Source organism: Rhineura floridana, chromosome 3 (assembly GCF_030035675.1).
Source record: "Rhineura floridana isolate rRhiFlo1 chromosome 3, rRhiFlo1.hap2, whole genome shotgun sequence".
Taxonomy (NCBI): domain Eukaryota; kingdom Metazoa; phylum Chordata; class Lepidosauria; order Squamata; family Rhineuridae; genus Rhineura; species Rhineura floridana.
The window spans coordinates 232,308,570-232,334,335 of NC_084482.1; the positions used below are offsets into that span (position 1 = coordinate 232,308,570).

General features: G+C 54.0%; 1 protein-coding gene across 18 annotated transcripts in view; it reads left to right on the forward strand.

Moving 5' to 3' along the window:
• SYNGAP1 (synaptic Ras GTPase activating protein 1) overlaps nt 1-25,766 on the forward strand; it is an 89,571-nt gene that overhangs the window by 61,425 nt on the left and 2,380 nt on the right. For 9 of the 18 annotated variants that reach the window (XM_061621614.1, XM_061621601.1, XM_061621610.1 and 6 more), the window contains 8 exons: nt 112-313; nt 474-655; nt 915-956; nt 1,833-2,718; nt 20,142-20,315; nt 20,640-20,851; nt 22,147-22,296; nt 23,056-23,129. In XM_061621614.1, the coding sequence (XP_061477598.1) occupies nt 112-313; nt 474-655; nt 915-956; nt 1,833-2,718; nt 20,142-20,315; nt 20,640-20,851; nt 22,147-22,296; nt 23,056-23,129 (1,922 nt within the window). Of the gene's footprint in view, nt 1-111; nt 314-473; nt 656-914; nt 957-1,832; nt 2,719-4,666; nt 5,694-20,141; nt 20,316-20,639; nt 20,852-21,242; nt 21,344-22,146; nt 22,297-23,055; nt 23,130-25,766 lie in introns of those variants that run through there. The other 9 variants (XM_061621606.1, XR_009761763.1, XM_061621602.1 and 6 more) reach the window with 9 other exon arrangements.

A 25,766-nucleotide genomic window follows, 5' to 3' on the forward strand; every position in this document is an offset into this window, starting at 1 on the left:
GTGATGATAAGCCAACGGCAGGCGACAAGTGCTCAGGGACACCCTCCTGATGAAAGGGGTGGGGGTGCCTCATGGGGTCCTCTGGCATCTCCTCCACTCCCTGCCCCACAGGTTCGGCAGCAAGGAAGAGTACATGGCCTTCATGAACGAGTTCCTCGAGCTGGAGTGGGCTAGCATGCAGCAGTTCCTGTACGAGATTTCCAACCTGGACACCCTCACCAACAGCAGCAGCTTCGAGGGCTACATTGACTTGGGCCGCGAACTCTCCACCCTGCATGCCCTGCTCTGGGAGGTCATGCCCCAGCTTAGCAAGGTGCTGCCCCCAGAGGGAACGGCGGGAGGGCACTGGCGGGACCTTTCCACGGGCAGGGGTGGGGAGAGGACGGCAGCATTGGAGGGGGTGCTTTGAGAGGGGGCTCTGTGGTCTGTCCTCCCACTCTGACCGGCCCCTTCCTCCCCTCCTCCCCACCCAGGAAGCCCTCATCAAGCTGGGCCCCCTGCCCCGCCTCCTCAACGACATCAGCCTCGCTCTCAGGAACCCCCACATCCAGCGCCAGCCCAGCCACCAGGGCGAGCGACTCCAGCCCAAGCCGGTCGTCCTCCGGGGACCCTCCGCCGACATGCAGTCCACCTACATGATGCGCGACCTCAACAGGTCTGCCCTGGGAGGGAGGGAGGGGCACCTGCAGGCTGTTGCCAGGAAGCCCCCTGGCATGGTGGGGCCAAACCCTTTGGCACCTGCAGCTTTCTGGGCTGCTCTGGATTCACCAGGAACAGACTGGGATCTCCCCCCTGGCCACATAATGGGAATGGGCCCTGCAGGGACCCAGTGGGCGTGGGGGGTGGGGGGCAGGAGAGGCCTGAAATACTGCCCTGCCCCCAGCCTAGCACGTGACGCTTTATCTCTTCCACAGCTCTGTCGACATGCAGCCTTACATGATGCGAGGCATGAACAGGTGAGTTCTGCCAGGCCTCGTAGAGAGATTGGGGGTGGGCTGCCCATCACCCACATGAAAGATCAAGTCTGTGAGACTGGGGGCTGCCCCCCTAACTGTACAGTTTGGCTCTGTGGGCCAGATCGCTATCTGGTGCCCCACGCTGTGGAGCAACCAACCTGTCAATTGCATGATTGCCCCACCTACCTGTCAAGATCCTGATGTCAGAGATTGAAAAGGGGATGCAAAGGTCCCCTCCGCATCCTTTCAACCTGTGACAACCTGTGATCCCCCCATGCTTCTGTGCCCAGATGCCAGATGAGCAGGGAGGATCTCAAGGGACTTCCAAAGCCTCCCAGCACGGTGGCCTCCTTTATACTGTCCGGGGTGGAGGGAGAGGAGAGGAGGTTGGCAGGGCAGCCTCAAGGAGCAGCGCTGGGAGGGAGGGAGACGCAGCCACAGCCACGCCTGTGCAAGGTGTGCTCCCACCACCTGTCACCTGATGGGCACTTGTGGGGCCGCCTTCCTCCAGCAAAGGGGCAACCGGGAGCCCACTTGAAGCCTCTGCCTGCTCTTTGGAAGCCCCCCTCCAAAGCTCGCCCCATCTGTGGCGTCGGGTGTGGTGTGGGCAAGGGTGTGGTTTCCTCAGAATGGCCTCATGGGCCACGTTTGCCCCATCCTGCGTGGCCGGCCCTCCTTTCCTTGGCTGCTGTGGATGTGCTTGTCTTGGGCCCTGCCTGAGACGCTGCCAGCAGGGGGGCAGCTGACGGGGGCTGCATATCTCCATGTCCGTCTGGTGCTCTCCAGGGCAGCGCGACTGTTGCTGCTGCCACTTCCCTGCAGGAGGTGCCTGGATGGGTTGGGCCCAGTCTGCCCTTCTGCTTCCCTCCTCCGCAGCTCCATGGATATGACCCGTCTGCCATCGCCCACCAAGGAGAAGGGGTCTAAGGACATGTTCTTTGTGACGCGGCCCCCGCTGGCCCGCTCCTCCCCTGCCTATTGCACCAGCAGCTCTGACATCACGGAGCCTGACCAGAAGGTGCTGAGTGTCAACAAGAGCGTCTCGATGCTGGACCTGCAGGACAGCCGCATGAACAGCATCTCCAACCTGCACAGCGTGGGCGACATGCTCAACAGCAGCCAAGCCTCCATCACGGCCGGCCTGGGGCTGCGTCCCAGCCGCCTCTCCCAGGGCAGCGGCTCCAGCATTGCGGCTGGCCTGCGGCTCAGCCAGATGGGGGTCACCACCGACGGGGGCGGCGCCTCCTCCGCCCAGCAGCTCAGGATCCCCCTCTCCTTCCAGAACCCTCTCTTCCACATGGCCTCCGACGGGCCAGCGGGGGGCGCTCTGCACTCTCACCCGCACCGGCTGGCCGAGGGCAACCCGGACGCCTTTGCCCCCTTCCATGGCTACAGCAAGAGCGAAGACCTCTCAGCCAGCAAGCACATCATCCACAGCCACAGCTACAGCGATGAGTTCACGCGCCAGGGCTCCGAGTTCACCAAACGGCAGCTCTCCCTGCAGGAGAACCTGCAGAACATGCTTTCGCCCCCCCAGATCACCATTGGGCCCCAGCCCCAGCGCACGGCCCCCCCGCCCCAGTCCCAGTCCCAGCTGCAGCGGGGGAAGTCCCAGCAGCTCACAGTCTCGGCAGCCCAGAAGCCTCGGCCGTCCAGCGGGAACCTCCTGCAGCCAGAGCCCACCTATGGGCCAACACGCACACGCCAGCAGTCCGTCACGAAGGAGGCCCCCTCCGCCCTCAAGCCATCCATTGCGAAGCAGGTGAGCTGGGGTGGGAGGGGGAGAGGACAATCAGGCCGCTCCTCTGCATGAGCACAGTCAGCGGGTGGGCGGGAGCAAGAGCAGGCCCCGCTGCTTGCGTGGACATGCTCCAAGAGGCTCTTCCCCCAAGCCACGCCATTCATGACCCCCAGAGGCACTTGCTCCTCTCTTTGCCAGGTGCGTCCATCCCTTGAACTAGGTTAGGCCACCTGGAGTGGCTTCCTGGTTGAGGGGACTGATTCCATATCAACATGAGAACTAGCCCAGCCTCGTGTTCTCACAGTGGCCCAGTGGATGCCCACAAGCAGGACCTGAGCACAGCCCCAGAAGCAGCACTTGCCCTAAACCTTGGGAAGCCTGGCAGCTGTGGGGGTGGAGCATAGCCACCGTGGCCAGTAGCCATTGATAGCTTTCACTCCTCCATGTATTTGCCTAATCCTCTTGGTGGCTGTCACTGCCTCTTATGGAAGTGAGTTCCACAGTTTCATGCACTGTGTGAAGAAGTACTTTCCTCTGCCTGCCTGGAATCTTCCAACATTCAACGTCTCTCTGTCCACTTCCTCCGTGCCATGCAAAATTTTATACATCTCTATCCTATTGCCTCTGACTTGCTTTGTCTCTAAACTAAAAAGCCCTCAAAAGTGCAACCTTCCCTCACAGGGGAATCGCTCCATCCCCCTGATCATTTTGGTTGTCTTTTTCTGAGCCTTTTCCAGCTTTAGAATATCCTTTTTGAGGTGAAGCGACCAGAACTGTAAGTTGTAGATATGTGTGATGGTATTATGATATTGGTGATTATGGAATTTGCCTTTTTCATAGCAGCCGCATGCTGGTTGATACTTTCATTGACCCAAGATGAGTCAGTGCCATCTCAGACCCTGTATGCATACAATGTGCATCACTTTACACTCGCTTTCATTGAATTGCATTTGCCATTTTACTGCCCATTCACCCAGTTTGCAGAGGTCCTTTTGGAGTTCTTTGCAATCTCTTTTTGTTTTAACAACCCTGAACAATTTAGTATCATCAGCAATCTTGGCCACCTCACTGCTCACCCCTAACTCTAGATCATTTTTGAACAAGTTAAAAAGCCTAGGTCCCAGTACCGATCCTTGGGGGACTCCACTTTCTACAGCCCTCCATTGGGAGAACTGTCCATTTATTCCCACTCTCTGCTTCCTACTGCTTAACTAATTTCTGATCCAAAATAGGACCTAAGCTTACTCAGGAGCCTTTGGTGAGACACCTTGTTGAAAGTCCTTTGAAAGTCCAAGTATACTGTGTCAGCTGGTTCACCTCTATCCAAATACTTGTTGATACTCTCAAAGAACTTCAGTAGGTTGGTGAGACAAGACTTTCCCTTGCAGAAGTAATGCTGGCTCTGCTTCAGAAAGGAATACTTTCTTCCAGTGTTCCTGGGACAGACTTGAAGCTAATCAGCCTGTAATTTCTGGGATCCCCTTGGATCCTTTAAAAAAAAATTGGCATTACATTGGCTACTTTCCAGTCCTTGGGTATGGAGGAAGTTTTGAGGGACAAGGCACACTTTTTTGTTAGGAATCATCAATTTAACATCTGAGTTCTTTGAGAACTCTTGGGTGGATGCCATGGCAATTCATCCTGGTGATTTGTTAGTTTTTAGTTTGTCTATTAAGCCTAGAATTTCATCTCTTGTCACCACTATTTGCCTCAGTTCCTCAGACTCCCTTTCTGCAAAAGTTAGTTCAGGCAAAGGGATCTGCCCTATATCCTCTACAGTGAAGACAGATGCAAAGAACTCATTTAGTGTTACTGTAATCTCTTTATCCTACTTACCACACCTTTAACTTCCTTGTCATCCAAGGATCCAACTGCCTCCCTAAATGATCTCTTGTTATTAACATATTTAAATTTTTGTTGTTGTTGACCTTTATATTTTTAGTAGTGTGCTCCTCAAATTTTTTTTTAGCATCCCTTATGTCTCCCCTCATACGGAAAGTGGGATTGGACCAAGATGAAGGAGATGTGAAAATTGGAGGGAGAAATATCAATAATTTAAGATATGCAGACGATACCATGCTACTAGCAGAAACCGGTAATGATTTGAAATGAATGCTGATGAAAGTTAAAAGAGGAAAGCACAAAAGCAGGACTGCAGCTGAACGTCAAGAAGGCTAAAGTAATGACAACAGAAGATTTATGTAACTTTAAAGTTGGCAACAATGACATTGAACTTGTCAAGGATTATCAGTACCTTGACACAGTCATTAACCAGAATGTAGACAATAGTCAAGAAATCAGAAGAAGACTAGGACTGGGGAGGGCAGCTGTGATAGAAAAGGTCCTCAAATGCAAAGAAGTCAGGATCATTCAGACCATGGTATTCCTGATCTCTGTGTATGGATGTGAAAGTTGGACAGTGAAAAAAGCAGATAAGAGAAAATACTCATTTGCAATGTGGTGTTGGAGGAGAGCTTTGCAGATACCATGGAAGACAAATAATTGGGTGTTAGAACAAATTAAACCAGAACTACTATTGGAAGCTGAAATGATGAAATGAAACTGAGGTTATCATACTTTGGACATATAATGAGAAGACATGATTCACTAGAAAAGACAGAAGGGGAAAACAGAAGGGAGTAGAAAAAGAGGAAGGCCAAACAAGAGTTGGATTGATTCCATAAAGGAAGTGCCAGACCTGAACTTGCAAGATCTGAACAGGGTGGTTTATAACAGATGCTATTGGAGGTCGCTGATTCCTAGGGTCGCCATAAGTCGTAATCAACTTAAGGCACATAACAACAATATGTCTCTCTGCATTTCTTTTGCCAGAATTTGTGTTCCGATTTGTTCTCTTCATTTGGGCAAGACTTCCATTTTCTAAGGAAAGCCGCCTTGCTGCTAACAGCATTTTTATTATTTATTTGTTTATTGGATTTATATACCACCTCATAGCCGAAGCTCTCTGGGCGGTTTCCGATAATTAAAAACAAGTATACAAATTTAAACCATACCAGATTAAAACCTATAAAAACCGATAAGCAAGTTAAAACACATGCTATTCAAATGCTGTTTAAAAATGCCTGGGAGAAGAGGAAAGTCTTGATCTGGCGCCAAAAAGATAACAGTGTTGGCGCCAGGTGCACCTCATCAAAAAAACAATTCCATCATTTGAGGGCCACCACTGAGAAGGCCCTCTCCCTTGTTGCCAGCCTCCGAGCTTCCCTCATAGAAGGCACCTGGAGGAGGGCCTTTGATGTTGAGCGTAGTGTGCGGGTGGGTTCGTCTCAGAAGAGGTGTTCCCTCAGGTATTGTGGTCTCAAGCTGTTTTTGACTGCTTGTTTACCATGCAGGCATCTTTTTAGCCCTGGTGGTATCTTCTGATCTGTGGTATACTATGCAGTTGAACTTCTAATATTGTGCATTTAAACAACTCACAAGCTGTTCGTTTAACAACACATCTCGCATCAGATCCTGGGCGCCACTTAGAATTATGGCCAGGGTTGCCATCCGTGTGGTCGGTTCCTGAGTGGAACACATATGTGGCTAGTCTGTGTCAGGGTAGTTGAAGTCACTCGTTGCTACAACATTTCCTAGTTTGGATGCTTCCTCGATTTTATTTCTCATCTCAAGATCTCTCTGAGCATTTTGATTGTACATCCCTGGTACTAAGTTACTATTGGGGGTCTGGTATCAACACCCACAATGATTCTGTGGAGGAGTCTGCCTTTTGGGGGGTTTCTAGCTTGATGGATCCAGTGCCCTCTTTCACATACAGAGCAACCTCACCTCCAATATGTCCTTCCCTGTCCTTTCAATATAGTTTATATCCAGGGATAACTGCGTCCCACTAGTTTTCTCTGTTCCGCCAAGTTTCAGTTATGCTCACTGCATCAGTGCTGTCCTCTAAGACCAAGCACTCCAGTCCTTCCATCTTGGATCAGAGGCTTCTGCCATTAGTGTGTAGACATTTGTGTACAGTGTGTTTCGCCAAACGTCTCTGGCACTTGTATTTTGGCTTCTTTGAATAGCTATCCTGTCCCCCTGCACTCACAAGGCCTAGTTCTAGGCCTCTCCCCATTGCCATTGGATCCATTGGACTGAGAATGCTTAGGAGTCGGTGCCTTCAGAGCCTCTGGGCCCAGAACAGAAACAGCTGAAAGCCCCCCTGCTTCTCTGTCTCTCTCTCACACACATCAAGATCACCTTCACTGTGCCACTTGGAGGGTCGGTTAACTCTAATTGGCACAAACTCCTTTTGTCTGAGCTGTGATCTTGGCTTGAAGGAATCCTGAAGGCTCTGTCCATGTGTGCTCTGGATTATGGCACAGGATGGAAGTGCTACCTGCCCCAGCCCCCCAGTGGAGCATGTCCTATGGGGAACTTTGGCCCATGACAGAGAAGGAGTGTCAGACACAGCTTTGCTATTGCTGAGAACCCTAACTCCAAAAGCCCACTGGGCCCAGTGAGAGATCAAGGCAGGCCCACCTCCTGGCAGAATCAGCCCCCCTAAGGGGAGGGGGGGTCAGCTCCACAAGCATCTGGGACACGCTTGGATACAAAGCCAAGAATCAGCACGGTTTGGGGCGGAAAACCCGACCAAAAACGACCATCTTCCTCTCTCCTCCTCTTGTGGAGCTTGAAAGAGGAGAGACCAGGACAGATTCTTTGGCATTACTTATTTTACTGTGATAAGACCACAGTGTGTGTGTGTGTGTGTGCAGCAGAACTGTGCTCTGTTGTGGCTTCTATCCCATGGATCTCCCTCAGCCCCATGGTGGCGAGAGGCGTGTCAGATGGGGCCTCTGCTGCTAGTTTTTTTGCCACCAACTGGCAACTTGTTTCCAAAGCATCTGCTGGGGACGGGGTCGCTCAGGGATGGCCCTCTGAGCATACATTCTGACACCACTAATTCATGGCTTGTGGTGTTTAAATTGTTCTCACTCTGTGCTGCTTTTGTTTTTAGGATTTTGTGTTTTCCTAGCCTTTCAACATGGCATTACATGTCATTGCTTTGCACATTTGCTGCTTGTGTCGGATGTGATCAGGCGGGGAGGGGTGGGTATGCTCAGCAGTTGGGAGAAGCTCTCACCATCCCGCCAGTGCCCAAGAAGCCAGAGAACCTGAAAGCCAGGGCCTGGCAGCGCCCATGCGTCCCTCCAGGTCCCTGAGATTAGATGCAGCCAAGGCGGCCCTTCAGCTATAGAGCAGCAACTCTGTGGTCAGATCATCTGCTCTGTGGAGCAGGTAAATGATGGTGGCAAACGAGGAGAATCGGTGCACGGGGCTTGTGGGGGTGGGATGGGGGAATGAGCTTACTCAAATTCTTCCAGCTGCAGCCTCTTGGCTGTTAGCCCAGGAAGAGGCTGTCCCCCTACCTTTGCTATTAGTAATCTACTCCCAAGTACTCAAAAGCTAAAGGGTTGAAATCTGGTTCTGGTGGAATTAATGGACATTCCCAAAGACCTCCGTGCAAATTTTTTGAAGGCAAGCCAGAGCCATTCCCCTCCCCAGCCTCCCCAAAAGGCCCTTTGCAATCCCTCCAGCCTTGAAAAGTGGAGAAACACAGGCTTGTCCACTCTTCGCAACTCAACCGCCCAGAGAGCTTCGGTTATGGGGCAGTATATAAGTACAATAAATATATAAACCCCAAAGATCTCAGGCTTGCCCTTTCAGGACCTGCTTTCTAGTGAGTCTGGGGGTGGAACGGGGGTGATTGATTTGCAGGGGGCCTTCCAAAGGCCAAAGCCAGGAGCGCTGTGCAGTCCTCAGAGATGATGCTGGCGGCACGTTAGGGCATCCTGCAAAGACCAGCCAGAGAGCCAGTCCCTCCCTTACTTGGCAGCAGCAATGGCAAGAGAGCTCAGGCAGGGTGAGGCGGCATCTGGTGATATAGTTCCCTCCCTCCTTACCTCCTGGAGACTGTCCTGGGAAGGGGTTAAGCTCAGGCCCAGAGGTCAAAGACTGTCTCATTTCTTCCAGGCTAGCGTTGCTGCCACAGGGCAAGTGTTGCTTTTGGCAGAGGTGGCAGCAGCCGCTGAATGCTGAAGCAGAACAAGGCAGCCCTCACATGGAGAGCGCTCCAGAGAGAAACTCCTCAGGCCAACAGACAGCACATATCCTGTCAGGCAGTATTTCTGCAGAATAGTCACCGGCATATGAGACACACACCTCTGCATGTGTCATGGTCCCGTCAGAGGACTCCTCTGATGAGGACGACTCCAGAGCAACAGCAGCAGGCCCAGGAGCAGCAGACCCAGAAGGAGACACGGAGGAGCCTCCTGAGAATCCAGCTCCTTCTCCCCCTCAGCTGCAGAGCACCCCAGATACAGCAGAGGCCCTGCAGCCAGACACAGACAGTGCACAGGATACTCCCCCCTCACCTGCAGAACGTAGACAGCAGAAGGTCAGGCAGAAGAGAGGCAGGCCTGTCCTCTTAAGGCCCAAATGCTGAGGGCTCACACCTGCTGTCAAACCTGCTCCTTATAAGGCACACATTGGCCTCAGCTTGTTGCTGACTGCAACGTCAGGCGTGGCTTTGTGTAGACCTAGTTTCCTTGCAACCTCTTTTGGACTGACCCCTTGGCACTTGATCCCGGACCTCTACTGACCTCGCTTCTGGACTTGTGACTTGGCAAGTACGCTTTGGACAGGCCTGGCCCTTATTAGGTTCCCTCCTCCTAGACCTGGCAGATTTACGGCCAGACTGCCGGCTAAGGACTTTGCTTCCCTGCCAACAACCCAGGAATTTCCAGCCCCCACCGGCACTGCTGACGCAATGTAGAGCTGACAGCATGGCCTGTTGAGAGGAGGCCATGGCTCTCGGTGTCAGCTCTTCACTGAGACAGCAGTGTCGGTGGGGGTGCAGGCAGGGCTGGAGATTCCTTGGTAATTGCCAGGCCGTAAGTCCTCAGCCGGCAGCTTGGCTATAAATCTGCCAGGCTAGCAAGGAGGAAGCAAGATAAGGGCAGAGGCCGTTCAAAGCTTACGTGCCAAGCCAGAAATCCAGAAAAGATGTCAGTGAAGGTCCGGGTCTAGTTTGCCGAGAGATCAGTCTAAGTCAAGGTTCCGGGTATAGGAAGACACACAGTGGTCATGCCTGATGTTGTAGTCAGCAACAAGCTGAAGCCAAGGTTTGACTTTTAAGGAGCAGGTTTGTCAGCAGGTGTGAGCCCTCAGCGTTTTGGCCTTAAGTGGACAAGCCTGCCCCTCTTCTGCCTGACCTTCTGTTGTCTGCAGGTGAGGGGGAAGTATCCTGTTCACTGCCTGCGTCTGGCTGAAGGGCTTCAGCTGTGTCTGGGGTGCTGTGCAGCTGAGGGGGAGAAGGAGCTGGGTTCTCAGAAGTTTCCTCCATTTCTCCTTCTGGGTCTGCTGCTTCTGGGTCTGCTGCTGTTACTCCCGAGTCATCCTCGTCTGATGAGTCCTCTGACGGGGCCATGACACTATCCCCCTCCCCACGACCAACCCGCCGCCTCCCACCTGGGCCCGGCTTATCCGGGTAGTGCTGGTGGAATCGACGGACCAGACGAGGGGCATGCACCTGCGCAGCATCCTCCCATGAGCGTTCCTCTGGGCCGTACCCCTGCCAGTCTATGAGGTACTGGAGGCGGCCCCGATGCCTCCGGGAGTCCAGGATCTGCGCCACTTTGAATTCCTCTTCCCCGTTGACTTGTATCGGTGGTGGGGGCCGTGGTTGACTACCCAAGGGGTGAGGCGGGAGAGCGGGAGTCAGCAGTGATCTATGGAAGACAGGGTGAATGCGGAAGGAGGCAGGGAGTTGGAGCCGGAACGCCACCGGGTTAATTTGCTGGGTGATACGGAAAGGACCTATGTTCCGAGCCTCCAGCTTGTGAGATGGATGGTGTGAATGCAGGAACTTGGTTGAGAGCCATACCCGGTCCCCTACCTTCAGCGGCGGGCCTGGTTGGCGATGGCAGTCCGCAAAACGCTTATACGAGTCCTTTGCCTGCTCCAGCTGTTCCTTCAGGACTGCCTGCAGGGCTTGCAACTCCTGCAGCATGACATCCGCAGTGGGGACCAGCGAAGGGGGTCGCACTGAGGGGAAGAACCGGGGTGGTAGCTGTAGGAGGCACAGAACGGGGTCTTGCGTGTGGAGGCATGAATGGAATTATTATATGCGAACTCCGCCAGCGGTAACAGATCCACCCAATTGTCCTGTTGGAAACAGGTGTAACACCGCAGGTATTGTTCTACGGTGGCGTTGGTGCGTTCAGTTTGTCCATCTGATTGAGGGTGGTGGGCGGAGGACAAGTGGATCTGGACGTTCAGGGCCCGAAACAGGGCCTGCCAGAACCGGGCAGTGAACTGGGCTCCTCGGTCAGATATCAGGTGGTTGGGGAGGCCGTGCAAACGGAAAACCTGGGTCAAAAACAGTTGAGCAGTTTTTGGGGCAGAGGGTAGTCCGGCACAGGGGAGGAAATGGGCCATCTTGGTGAACAGGTCTACGACCACGAGGATGGTGGTCATTCCGCTGGAGGCCAGTAAGTCCGTGATAAAATCCAGGGAGACCGAGCGCCAGGGCCCTGGGGGGGGGTAGGCAGCGGGAGCAGGAGCCCAGGTGGCTTTCCAGAGTGTCTCTTGGCTCACTGGCAGATATCACAGGCAGCTACATAGTCCTTGACGTCCTCTTGGACCCGGGGCCACCAGAAATCCCGTAGGACCAGGTGGAGGGTTTTATAGGTTCCAAAATGACCTGCACGCTGGCTGTCATGGCAGAGCTGGAACACCTCTCCCCGGAGAGCTCCCAGGAGAACGTACAAACGGTTCCGGTGGTACAAGAGGCCATTTTGCAAGGAAAATGGGCTGTCCAGGGTGGGCGTTCCTGATTGGAGCTCTCGCTGCTGTGCCAGGGCGTATGGGTCCTTTTGTTGCTGTTCCTGCACCCGGTCCAGTAGGGGTTGTGGCTGGTGGGTAGCTGCGAAGTTCTCTGGGCGGAGGATTGGGCAAAGGGGGAGATCGAACTGCTCGGCTCGGTATTCCTGCTTGCGAGAGAGTGTATCTGCTTGTGTGTTTTGGCAGCCGGGGAGGTAGGTGACCGTGAACTGGAACCGGGAGAAAAACAGGGACCACCGGATCTGGCGTTGGTTAAGCCGTTGGGCGCTTTGCAGGTGCTCCAAGTTTCAATGGTCTGTTCATACCTGTACCGGATGGTGTGCCCCTTTCAAGAGATGATGCCAGGTCTTGAAGGCTACTTTTATGGCCAGTAACTCCTTCTCCCAAATGGCGTAGTTCTGTTCCAAAGAATTGAGTTTCCGGGAGTGGAACGCACAGGGGAGCAAGGACTGCTTGTTCCCCACCAGCTGTAGTAGGACCGCTGCCACTGCCTTATCGGATGCATCGGCCTCTACTATGTAAGGTCTGGTGGGGTCAGGCTGCTGGAGGATGGGTTCAGACGTAAAGGCTTGTTGGAGGCGCTGGAATGCCTGTTGAGCGGCCTCCGTCCAAGCAAACTTCTCTTTGCCTCGAAGCAGGTCTGATATGGGTGTTGTTAGTTCGGAGAAGTGGGAGATGAACCGGCGGTAATAGTTGGCGAAGCCCAAGAAGTGCTGCACATCTTTGTGGCTTTGAGGAGCTGCCCATTGGAGGATGGTCTCAATTTTGGCTGGGTCCATCTGGATACCCGAGGGAGAGATCCGATGGCCTAGGAAATCCACGGTAGTGAGGTCACATGCACATTTTTCTAGCTTGGCGAAGAGGCGGTTCTCCCGCAGGCGCTGCAGCACCACTTGAACGTGCTCCTTATGTTCCGAGGGGTTCGGTGAGTAGATCAGGATGTCATCCAAGTAAATCACCAGGAAGCAGTCTAGGAGGTCCCGGAAGATGTCGTTCATGAAGTGCTGAAAGACGGCAGCGGCGTTGCACAAGCCAAAAGGCATCACTGTGTACTCAAAATGTCCATAACGGGTGCGAAAGGCCATCTTCCACTCATCTCCCTCCCGCATACGCACCAGGTTATAGGCCCCTCTCAGGTCCAGTTTGGTGAAAATGCGAGCGCCCCACAGCCGCTCTAGTAGTTCTGGGATCAGGGGCAAAGGGTACCGATTCTGAACTGTAAACTGGTTGAGGGCTCGGTAGTCATTACAAAGCCGGAGTTCCCCACATTTCTTTTTTATGAATAGTACAGTGGCGGCTGCAGGTGACGTGGAGGGGCGAATGAACCCTCAATGCAGGTTCTTGTCTAGGCTGCAAGTTCGGGTTCCGACAGGGAGTAAATCTGGCCCATGGGAATCTTGGCTCCGGGGAGCAGGTCAGTGGGGCAGTTATAAGGACGATGGGGCGGCAACTGGTCTGCCTCTTGCGTCCCAAAAACATTCTGGAACTCCCGGTACTTTTCCGGTAATTTCTCCAGTGCGGAGCTTGCCTCCCGGGTAGTCAGGATGTGCTCCTTCGGCCCCCAACAGGTGGTTTGGCAATAGGGGGATCTGAGGGTCAGTCGGCCCGTGGACCACTGGATGAGGGGGTCGTGCCACTGTAGCCACGCCAGGCCAAGCACTACCGGGAAGTGGGGCGCGGCAGCCAGGTAGAACTGGAGGCTTTCCCGGTGCTCACCCAGGGCCATGTCTAGCGGCACTGTCTCCTGTACTACCGGGCCTGAGGCGAGAAGCTGGCCATCAATAGTCTCCACGAGGATAGGGCGACAAATGGGTTGACTAGGAACCTGGTGTAGATTGGCAAAGGACACGTCCATGAAATTGCTGGTGGATCCTGAGTCCAGCATGGTTGGTACTTGGAGGGTACCCCTTCCGCGGACTGTCAGAGAGATCAACATGGTCAGATGCTTGGGTGGTGAGGAACTGAGGTGGCGGGCCCCCTGAACCACGAGGTTGCTCCGGCTCAGGGGCCTGTGGAGGCCGGGGCGTGGGCGTTTCCCGAGGTAGGGGCTGTGGGTCATTTTGCGGAACAATGGGCTGCAAAATGTCCCTGGGCCCCGCAATACAGGCAGAGGCCCTGCTGCCTGCGTCTCAGCTTTTCGGCAGCAGAAAGACATGGCCGAGCCCCTCCCAGCTGCATAGGTTCTACCGGGGGTGTAGGGTCCTTGCCGGAGGGATCCGAGGGCACAGCCACTGGGGCCGAAGCTCTGTAGACTGGCGGGTCGGTTGGCAGCACGCCTGCTTTCCAGCCTCCCATCAATCTGGAGACACAGGCGTATTAGAGCTTGCAGGGTTCCAGGGCGCTCCACCCTAGCTAGCTCATCCAGAAGCTCATCGGACAGCCCCTCCTGAAATTGATCCATGAGAGCCGCTTCGTTCCAGCCCAGGTTTTGTTGTAGTAAACGAAAGTCTGTTACATATTCCCCCAAGGTGCGTCGGCCTTGCCGCAGCCTGCGTATGCGGCGGTTGGCTGTGGCTGATTTTACTGGGTCCTCAAACATAGCCTTCAGTTCCCTGGTGAAGGCAGCTAGGTCGTTGAGCACGGGGCTACGCTCAAGGAGCAGGGTCGTGGCCCATCTAGCTGCGGCCCCGGTGCACAGGTTAATCAAGAATCCCACCTGGGTCTTATCATCTGGGAAGGCCTCTGGTCGTAACTCCATGAAGAGCTGGGCCTGGGCCAAGAAGGCTGAGAGCTGTTCTGAAGCCCCAGTGAATTTCTCTGGGAGGGTCACAGGGCACTTGGCTCTCCCTGTAGGTAGAGTGGGTGGGGCTGCTGCTAGCTGGGCTTGCAAGCCTTCGACGGCCAACAGCAGCTGGTCTACTTGTGAGCGCAGGAGCAAGTTTTCCTGCTGGAGTTGCTCCATGGTCGGCACTTCCCTCACTCACTTGTTGCTTGCTTCGTTTTGGGCTGACTACAAACTGTCAGCTCTTCACTGAGACAGCAGTGTCGGTGGGGGTGCAGGCAGGGCTGGAGATTCCTTGGTAATTGCCAGGCCATAAGTCCTCAGCCGGCAGCTTGGCTATAAATCTGCCAGGCTAGCAAGGAGGAAGCAAGATAAGGGCAGAGGCCGTTCAAAGCTTACGTGCCAAGCCAGAAATCCAGAAGAGACGTCAGTGAAGGTCCGGGTCTAGTTTGCCGAGAGATCAGTCCAAGTCAAGGTTCCGGGTATAGGAAGACACACAGTGGTCACGCCTGATGTTGTAGTCAGCAACAAGCTGAAGCCAAGGTTTGACTTTTAAGGAGCAGGTTTGTCAGCAGGTGCGAGCCCTCAGCATTTTGGCCTTAAGTGGACAGGCCTGCCCCTCTTCTGCCTGACCTTCTGTTGTCTACGTTCTGCAGGTGAGGGGGGAGTATCCTGTTCACTGCCTGCGTCTGGCTGAAGGGCTTCAGCTGTGTCTGGGGTGCTGTGCAGCTGAGGGGGAGAAGGAGCTGGGTTCTCAGGAGTTTCCTCCATTTCTCCTTCTGGGTCTGCTGCTTCTGGGTCTGCTGCTGTTACTCCCAAGTCATCCTCGTCTGATGAGTCCTCTGACGGGGCCATGACACTCGGCCTAGATGCTGCATTGTTGCTCCAACTGGAAACACTGGCCTCCAGTGCCACAGCTCCTGAAGCAGAAAGTGCCACAGTGCCACCCCTTCTCCATCTGAGCTGGCACTGCACTTGCTTAATAGAGAATCATAGAATCGTGGAGTTGGAAGGGGCCTATAAGACCATCCAGTCCAATGCAGGAATCCAATTTAAACTATACTTGGCATGTGGTTGTCCAGCTGCCTCTTGAACGCCTCCAGTGTTAGAGAGCCCACCACCTCCATAGGTCATTGGCTCCATTGTTGACCCACTGTTAAAGACCTTATCTTGGAAGACAGTCTTATTCAGCCATGAGTGATCGCCAGTGAAAATGAATGTACCGCTCTAACAGCTAGGAAGGTTTTCATGAAGTTCAACTGAAATCTGGCTTCCTGCAGCTTGAACCCATACAACACCCAGCCCCCTGTGTTTCCATGGATTCCCAGAGTCTTGTGCAGACACTTCCTCCATTTCTCTTTTCTCATCAGGATGGGCGCTCCGTGTTTGTCAAAGGTAGTTCCTCAGCTCCATCTGCGCTAACCAGCCACAACCCAATTTTCATGGCTGATTGTACATCCCTAAAGAGGTTGAAGCTTCCAAAGTAGCTCCAGATAATAATAATAATAATAATAATAATGATAATAATAAATATTGCACAGCCTTCACCCAAAGGGAACCCCAGACAGTAATCTGGCCGCTGCATTTTGGGCCAGTTTACTTTTGTGAGTTGTCTTTAAGGGCAGCCCTACGTAGAGCACGTTGCAGTAATCCAGTCTGGAAGTTACCAGACCATGAAGTACTGTGGCCAAGTCATCTCTGTTCAAAAGGGATGGAAGCTGGCAAACCAGCTGGAGCTGGAAAAAGACACTCCTAGCCACTGAGCCCACTAGAATCTCCAGGGAGAATGTTGGATCCTGGAGTATCCCCAGGCTGCGCATCTGCTCCTTCAAGGAAAGAACAACCCATCCAGAACATGCCATCTCCCCACCTCCTGGACATGAGGACTCTGGACACGTAACACATCCCACCCATCACCACCTCCAAGCACCGATCCAGCACCTCAGCTGCCTTAGAATCATTGAATCGGAAGGGGCTTCTGAGGCCATCGAGTCCAACCCCCTGCTCAATGCAGGAATCCAAATGAAAGCATTCCCGACAGGTGCCTGTCCAGCTGCCTCTCAGGTACTGGATATTCCTTGACCATTTGTCTATCAGTCTTAAGCTGCAATCCTGCCCCTTCAACTTCATGTTTCCCAGGAGGGTCATAGAGCCTTTTTTGGGAGAAGACCGAGCCAAAGCAGGAATTGAGCGCTTCTGCCTTTTCTTTGTCATTTGTTATCATTTTGCCATCCTCATTGAGTAGCTGTGCCAACCATTTCTTTTCTCTGACTGTTACTATGGACATACCTGAAGAAAGCTTTTTTGTTGCTTTTGGTATCTATCGCTAACCTCAGATCATTCTCAGCTTCAGCCTTCCTGATGCCATCCCTGCAATTCTGTGCTACCTTTCTGTGTTCTTCCTTTGTGACCTGGCCTCCTTTCCACTTCCTGTATGTGTCCTTTTTTGTTTTCAGGTCATCTCTAGCTTCTTCTGCTGTCTTTCCTCTTGATGAAATTGTTTGTCACTGTGCCTTTAGAATTTGCCCTTTTAGAAACTCCCACCCATGTTGGACTCCTTTTCTCATTAGGGTCACTAGCCATGAAACCTTACCTACAATTGTTCTGAGTTTATTAAAATCTGCTTTCTTGAAGTCCAGGGTACGCGTATGGCTACTCTCAGCTTTTGCTTCATTTAAAATCAAGAACTCAAGTTTATTATTATTATTATTATTATTAATTACATTTGTATACCGCCCGATAGCCGAAGCTTTCTGGGCAGTTTACAACAATTAAAAACATTAAAAACAAATATACAAATTTAAAAACACTTAAAAAAAAAACAATTTAAAAACACCTGCTAAAATGCCTGGGAGAAGAGGAAAGTCTTGACCTGGCACTGGAAAGATAACAGTGTTGGCGCCAGGCGCCCCTCGTCACTAGCATCATTCCATAATTTGGGGGCCACCACTGAGAAGGCCCTATCCCTTGTTACCATCCTCCCAGCTTCCCTCGGAGGAGGCACCTGGAGGAGGGCCTTTGATGTTGAGTGTAGTGTATGGGTGGGTTCGTGTCAGGAGAGGCGTTCCATCAGGTATTGTGGCCCCAAGCTGTGTAAGGCTTTATAGGTTAAAAACCAGCACTTCGAATCGAGCTCGGAAACATACAGGCAGCCAATGCAAGTGGACCAGAGTATAGTGTGGTCACTTTCCCTCAGAGTTCCCATAACTGCCACTTCATCCATCAAAGATAGCTGATCCTCTAGTTGCTTCCTCCACTTTCTGTAGGAGAAAGTTATCTCCATCACAAGCCAGGAATTTCTTGGAGGGGCCATGCTTGGAAGAATTTATCTCCCAACAGATATCAGGTAATTGAAATCCTCCATTACTACTACATCATGCCTCCTCGAAACTTTGGCAATTTGCTTTTCGAAAGTTTCATCCTCGTCTTCTCCTTGATTGTGTGGTCAGTAGTAAATTCCAACCACAATGTTCCTTTTATTCCTTTCCCCCTTTATTTCAATCCAGATACTCCTGGTGGAGCTACCAAGCTCATCCTCCTGTATTTCTGTGCAGGGATATATATATTTAACATATAGCATGACTCCACCTCCCTTTTTATTCCTTCTGTTCTTTTTGAACAACTTATATCCTTCAATCGCTGCATTCCAGTCATGGGAGTCATCCCACCAAGTGTCAGTTAAACCTATAAAGCTGTATTTATTCTTCTGTATTAAGAGTTCAAATTCATCCTTTTTGTTTCCCTACACTGGGAATTAGTACACAGACATCAAAGACCATGTAAGTTACGGCCTGGCTTCCTTCCTACATTTTTATGAAGGCTATTACTGGGCTCCATTAGAGCCATTCCCTCAGTTCCTGTTACTGTGCACAAGCCTTTGTTAGTCTTTACCTCCTTACATCTCCTTCCCCCTTACGATTCAATTTAAAGCCCTCCTGATGAACTTCTCCATGCTGTGGCCAAACACATTCTTCCCAGTCTGTGTGAGGTGCAACCTATCACTTGCCAGCAGTCCATCTTCCAGGAAGCATAGCCCACGGTCCCAGAATCCAAATCTTTTACGTCGGCACCACCTTCGTAGCCATTCATTCACATGGAGTATTTTTCTTTCCCTTTCCACTCCGCTTCTAAGTACCAGAAAGAGGGACGAGAAAACTATCTGGTCCCCAAAGTCCTTGAATTTCTTCCCAGAGTTTCAAAGTCTGATGTGATTTCTTCGTAGCTCCGCTTGGCAGTATCATTTTTTCCCCTTTCCTGATTCAGATGGAATAGAGAGGTAGAACTGGGTATCATTTGCATATTGATGACACCTTATTCCAAACCCCCAGCTCCCTGAGATGCTCCAAAAGGATACTGTGGCCACCAGTATCAAAAGCCCCCAAGAGATCAAGGAGACCAAGCAGGTCGCTCTCCCCCATCGCTCTCCCAACGGATGTCAAGGCCAGGCCTGAAGCCAGACTGGAATGGATCCAAGCAATCAGTTTCCTCCAAGCATGCTTGAAGCTGGACCACCAGGACTTTCTCAAGCACCTTGCCCCAAAAGGGGATATTTGCCACTGAGCAATACTTATTTAATGCTTTGGGGTTCAGAGAGGTCTTCTTAAGGAGGGGGCGCAATTCCTCCTCCCACAGTGATGCACTCATCTCACTCCACCCCTTTCCCCACAGGCCAGACCCAGCGCGGGATGGGTGGCCCCTGTGGCTTCTTCACCCAGCTGCCTCGTGGGTTGGAATAGGCACAGCTGAGTGCAAATGCTGATGGGTCGCCCCCTCCCCCTCGAAGAAAACACAGAGACCACTAAGAGAACACCTGCTTCTGGTGCTGCCCTTGAGGGGCGTGTGGAGTGGGAAAAGCACATTCCTCACCCCAGATTTGGGGGGGCACAGGAGTTGGGTTGGGGCCCTTAAGCCATGGCTATCTGACCTACAGATGGAAATATTAACAGGCAAGAACTGCCAAGTTAGAAGCCAGATGGTCAGAGCTAAAATTAAGACTCCTGAGAGACCCGGGCAAAGAAACAGTTTTCATCTCTGCCGGAAAGAAAACAAAGATAGTGCAAGGCAAGCCTCTCTGGGGAAGGAGTACGAAAGGTTGCAGTGGGGTAGGGGGGCAGGGACTGAACAGCCCATGTCTCTGGACCCCTCGCAACTTGTTTCCCAGTAGCCAACCAAGCTGGCTGCTCCATTCCACTCTAATGAGAGTTTCCAAGCAGTCCCATGTAGAACATGTTGCAATTGTCTAATTGGGATGGATGTTACCGGAAAATGGACAACCGTGGCCAGCCCCTCTCTGTTTGGGAGGGGTCTCACTGGCACGCTCCCTCCTTTGTGTCCTCCCCCTCACTGCAGGAGGGCACAGAGAGACGTCTGGGCACATGAAGTGCGGGACGGGGGATTTTAAAAATTTGCAGAACGAGGGTAGGAAGGCTCTGGTCCATGACAGTGGAGGGATGAGTGTGAATTGTGGAGAGCAGGCGGGTGAATGGAGGGGGGTGTCAACCCCATTTTGGGCATCTGTTGGCCACTGTGAGAACAGAGTGCTGGACTAACCCCCACCCCCTGGCTTTGCCCTGATCCCACTGCTGCAGAGGGGTGCTTCTGATGCTCTTCTGGATGGAGGGGGGGCAGGTGTGTCCTCATCCACTTTTGGTCCTTCCCACCACCCGTATGGACCCCTGGACTTCCTCCCTCAAGGACATGCATCCCTTGGCTTTAAAAAGGCTCCCCCACTTCCTGCCTTAGAAGGAAGCATTTTTCCCCCAAGGAGCAGCAGTGGCGGCAGCACTGGTGACTGGCGGATATGGGGGTGGGGGAGGTTGGAGGCCTCTTGCCCACCTGCTCACCTCGGTGCCCTCCTGTGTCCCGGCAGCCATCGCACACGCCTTCCACACTGAACCCCGTCATGCCGGCCTCCGAGCGGACAGTCGCCTGGGTCTCCAACATGCCGCACCTCTCCGCTGACATTGAGAGCTCACATATTGAGCGGGAAGAGTACAAGCTGAAGGAATACTCGAAGTCCATGGACGAGAGTCGGCTGGACCGGGTAATGGGCGGGAAGCCTGCTGCGGCCACCCAGCTGCCCTGGGCCCCTCCCTGCTGTGCTGATTGGGGGGAGCTGGTGGGCCGAGGCCTTCAGGGTGAGCCTGGGCAGATGCCCTTGTGCCAGTCTCGTGGAAGCCCCTCTGAGGCTCCTGGGGGGAGGGGGTATCTTCTGCTACTGGGGTAAACTGGCACACAACTTCCCCCGTGGCTTCCTTCAGCTGAACCTTAAATGAGGGAGGGAGGCAGGGAGGGAGTGTGTGTGTGTGTGACATGTGCAGTGGTTGCTGGTGAGCCAAGCATGGATCTCTCCTCTCTGCTGTGCCAGGTGAAGGAGTATGAGGAGGAGATCCACTCCCTGAAGGAGCGCTTGCACATGTCCAACCGGAAGCTGGAGGAGTATGAGCGGCGGCTGCTGACCCAGGAGGAGCAGACCAGCAAAATCCTGCAGCAGTACCAGCAGCGGCTGGAGCAGAGCGAGAAGCGGCTCCGGCAACAGCAGGTGGAGAAGGACTCCCAGATCAAGAGCATCATCGGCAGGTGAGCTGCAGGTCGGAGCCCCTCGGGTGGGAAGGAGAAGGGCTGGCCTGGGAGGCCCAGCGAGTGCAGGGGGTCCCGTCCGTCCCACACGTGTGGCTCTGTCTCCCTCAGAGGGGCACTGGGGTGCATTCCCTGCTGGCTCCAGCCATTCTTGGAGGGCAGGAGGCAAGGGGGGTGAGGATTCTCTGGCCAGTCGGGCCCGAAGAGGCTGCCAGTGTAGGGGGGAAGGGGCTCCTCCTCCTCCTCACCGGCGGGGCCATGGGCTGGAGGGCCCAGGCTCCTCCTCCATGGCCCCGCCGCCCTTGGGAGCCCCCCTTCCCGCAGCTGCTGGCGGCCCCGGCTCCCGCCGCCTGCCTGCTGGGTGGGGGGGCCCGGATTGACTCCAGTGAAGCCTGTCCCTGCAGGTTGATGCTGGTGGAGGAGGAGCTGCGCAGGGATCACTCGGCCGCCCTCGACGCCTCCGAAACGCGGAAGCGGCTGCTCGACGCTCAGGTGGAAATTACAATGTCATTGTTCTATTCCATGTCTTCATAGCCATCCCACCCGCGTCTGCGTCTCTCCCCGCCCGCCCATCTGCCTGCCCATCCGTCTGCCCACCTCGTCATCTGTCCACCCGGGCACGCTTCTGCCTGCCCTCTCTTCCTCCCTTCCTCCCTTCCTCCGTGCACAGGGCTGGGCCTCGGCAGAGAGAGATGCCCAAGGGAGGGAGCGGCCGCCTGTGTGCCCATGTGACCTGGGGATTCCTTGCCCCTTGGGCGGCCCAGATCAGTCCAGAAGGGAGGAGACTATGAAGGGCCTGTGAGGAGGGACGGCTGAGAGCCCAGCTGGGGAGGGAGGGAGCAGCTGGCTGGCCGGCTTCCTGCTACGTACCTGGTGGGCATTTTGCAGCCTGTGGGAAGAGGGTGGGAGTGCTTGAGGCTTCTGCACAGGCGGCTGCTCTGTCACTCAGACAGAAGCCCGCCCGTGGCAAGGATGGCCTGCGCCTGTGGCTGCTCTTCCACCCTCTTCCCATCCGGGCAGCGGCCCAGGCTTTGTGCCAGAGCTCCAGAGATCCTCTCCGCCTCGGGGTCAGTGTCCATCTTGCCATTCCTCCAGCCTAGGGGCGAGGGATAGGGCCAAAAATCCACTGTGGGCATTTGTGACGGGAATGAAGAGCCTCCCTTGACCAGCAGAAGGCTTCTCGTTTGCACGATGCCTTGACCAAGAGCCATCAGTGGGGCTTGGAGAGGCTCAGCCATGGGGCCCTTTCTTCCCCCAAAGGCTGAGCCAAGTGCGCTCTCTCCCCCTGCCCCCAGGCCAAAGGTCACAGGAAGGGCTCTGGAAGGAACCTGGTGGCCCAACAGCAGCTTGGGGTTCACTCTGATGGGCAGACACTCACAGGAGAGCCACTGTCGCCATTTGGCCAAACGGCGGAGAGATGAAAAGGCATCTTCAGTATGGGAGAGGTCAGAGCTGTCCCAGCAAAGTTTCCCTAGCCGCTCCCCTCCCCCAAACGTCGCTAAGATGCCCCCCACCCCCCTGAGGGATAGGAAGGCAGAGACCCTCTGCCCAGCGGTGCCTCTTGCTGCACCTGCTCCTGGGGGAGGGGGGTGTCTCCCCCACTGCAGCTCTTGGTCGCGTGACAGCAGTCAGAGCCCAGCATTGCAAAGCCTGGGATTCGACCCCACAGGATCCAGTGCAGGCCACCAGCTGGGATGGCTTGAAAGAGAATTAGATACATTCTCAGAGGCCGTCACTGGCTACTGCTAGCCACCACAGTGGCTGTTCTCCATCCGTTGTCCAGGGCAGTCAGTGTCTCTGGACAATGGCCGTTGCTGGGAGGAATCACAAGTGGGGAGGGGGCTACTTCCTTGTGGGCTTCCCATAATCACTGCAGGGAAGAGGGGGCTGCATGCGGAGGGCCCCCTTGGGCTGATCCAGCGGCAGAAGGGCTCCCCTGATGCGTCTGCCTGTGTTTGGGCTGGGGGGTCACACAGGGCCGGTCCCTCCAGCAGATGTGTAGTAGGGCAGTCCCCAAATCCCCCCGGTAGCCCCTCGGTCACTTCCTTGGAGCTGGGGGGAGATAGGTGTGGCATGCCCAAGGAGAGACCCTGCTGCTGCCGTCCTCCTCGTCCTGCCCGCCCAGGCTCATCTCCTGCCCTGCTCTGCCCCATAACCACCGGGGCCCTGACCCCAACCAATGTGTTTTCTTCGTTTCATCCTAGCTGTTCACCAGGTAACTCTGCATGCCTCAGCCTTTCACACATGGAGGGACCCTCGCCACTCAGTAGCAGACCAGGTGGGTCCTGCACATGCCCCCTCCTCCACCCCCTAGAGAGTAGCTCTGTGCCCCTCCCTCCCTCCCTCTAGGAGCCTCTGGGAGTCTGGGGTGAGCCTCGGGGGGTCCCCCACTGGATGCCCATCTGTGGGAGGACAGTTTCATTCTGTTTGGGGGGTTTCTTCTGCACTGCTTCCTCCTTTGGATTAAAAATGTGGCTGTGGTTGTCTGTATATGGTGCGCATGAGGGGTGGAGCGGTGGGGACCCTAATCCCCAGAGCCCTCCTTCCCCCAACCCAATCTGATATTTTTAAGGCTGCTTCACAGGGGGAGGGACAATGCACTAGCCAAGGGCATTTTTCCAGCCCCCCCCCAGTCTGTCTCCCTAGCATGAGCCCAGCCCTGTGCCCCCTGCATCACCGTCTCCCCCCCATGTCTTGTGTCTGTTCGCACCCCATTCCACTTGGATGCCCAGTGCTGTGTGTTCCCTGGGTGGGCGCGTTCTTGCCTTGCCTGCAGCTGCAGAGAGCAAACGCGTGCACGTGTCTGGGGGTGGATAGGGATTTTTGTGCATGTGTGCGTGTCATGGGAGGAGGGAGGATGCAGGAGCCCCCCCGTCTGGAAAGACGGGGGCCCTGAGTGCTCCCAGGCATGAGGGGGGATCGGCTGTGTGGTGGACAGCTGCCACTGAGAGGTTAGTGCCATTACGGGGTGGGGGAGGGGGACCATGTGGCTCTGTGGGGCTGGGAGTTTGGGTGCCCCCTGCTGAGGGATCAGAGAATGCTGGCGCCCCTAGGACACTCTGCGGCCATCCTGGGCAAGGAGGTTCCTTGGGGTCTTCGGTGCGGAGTGGATGCCAGAGACCCTGGGGCTGGCCTCCTCCTGATGGGACTCAAGACCCTAGAAGGGCCTCAGGGATCATCAGAGAGGACCCCAGTTGAACAGTAGGGAGGGAATTGGGGGCACTAGGAGGTCCTTCCCAACCCATCCAGGAATGTTGTGATTTCTCCATGTGCTTGGTGTGGGTCAGGGTTCAGTCCTTTACCCAGCGGGGCTTCTGTGCAAGGGTACAGGCTGTTTCCAGGGAATCCAAGCAGTGCAGGCAGATATTTAGACTGCGGACAGGAAAGCTCTTGGCCTCCCTCAAAGGGGGAATTGGCCCTCCCTCCACCTGTGTCCTGGCTGCAGCCAGCGGCTGACTGTCGCTGTGAGCGATCCCCACTATTCCTTGCCTGGGTGTTTTGTACAGGGCATGCACACAACAGCATTGCCCCTTTGCAGTTAGCACCCTCTGCTGTTTCTTCCTTTCGCCCATTTTTCCACGTAGAAAATTCAGTGTGTAGGGAGAATCCGGAGCAACTGTTCAGAAGGACCTTGCACCCTTGTGGGTGCTTCTTCGAGCTTCTTTGGTGGCTTTGACATCTTAGCTAATCATGTTCTGCCAGTGGAGGGGCTGTTCTCTCTAGCACCCCCCTTCAGCTGATCATACCTGAACCAACTTCCATGCGAGCATACTGTGTGTGACCTATGGGGCTTTTAAAGATCATTTTTAAAAGGGCACATATTCTGGAAGATCAGTATTCCTGATCTTACTTGATCATAACATATTTTGCTGTCTGTCCTTACGCAAGAACTTAAGGAGCGCAAATGGCCCATCTAGTCGAGCAACCTGTTGTCATGGTGGGCAACCAGTGGCCCTAGTGGGAGGGGCCATAATTTTGGTCCTTTGCCATCTCTGTCATACCCACATTATTTTCCAGAGTTTTTTTTTTTTTAGGGAAATCAAATGTGGATCAAGAGAGCTTAGGAAATCTGGGGCTGCCTCTGATGCCGCTTTCTCCTGCTCAGAGAAAAAGGGTCTTAATTTCTGTAATGTGATGCCCAGCAGGAATACCTCAATGTGGACTTTAACTTTGAGAAGCAGAACACAAGGCTCCCATCTGTCCGAGTAGTGAAACTTGGATGTGTCTCAAGTCGGGACATTCTGGGATTTTTAAATTATAATTAATGCTCACAGAGAGGCCTCAGTGAAGGGACAGAGGAATAGAGAGTCAGAAAATGGGAAGGGTGGATCCATTCTCACAACGGCCAGTGAAATTTTTGAGACTTTGAAATTCTGCAGTACTTGTGGGATTCCTCTTCCTTCCACACACTCCAAACCCTACATGCATTCTCAGAAACCATGAATGGTTGGGGGGGAGGGGATTGCCCGAGGGGGTTAAATGGCAGGATAAACCAAAGAAATCAAAGAACTGGAAAGAGCATGTTGGGGGGGCAAACGATGAGAAACGGGAAAACTGGCGGCCTGGTCTGCTCGAGGGAGCCTGCGTATGGAAGCACTCTAAAACAAGTCCCCTGCGAGGAAAAGTTACGATGTTTAGGTGGGAAAGGAGGAGGAGGAACAAGGGGCTAGAGATGGTGGATGTGTATAAGATCATGCTTGGTGTGGAGAAAGCGGGTAGAGGGAAGGTTTTTCTCCCTCTCTCATAGTGCTGCAGAGCCCAGTGGGGCACATGCAGGGAAACTGAAGGCTGGGAGATTCAAAAGGGAGGACAAGGCAAGCCCCCCAAGCAAGTGGGAAAGGGCTGGTGCCCCACGCCCTGCTTGTGGCCTTCTCACTGGGGCACGTGATTGGCAGCTGTGGGACCACACGGATCC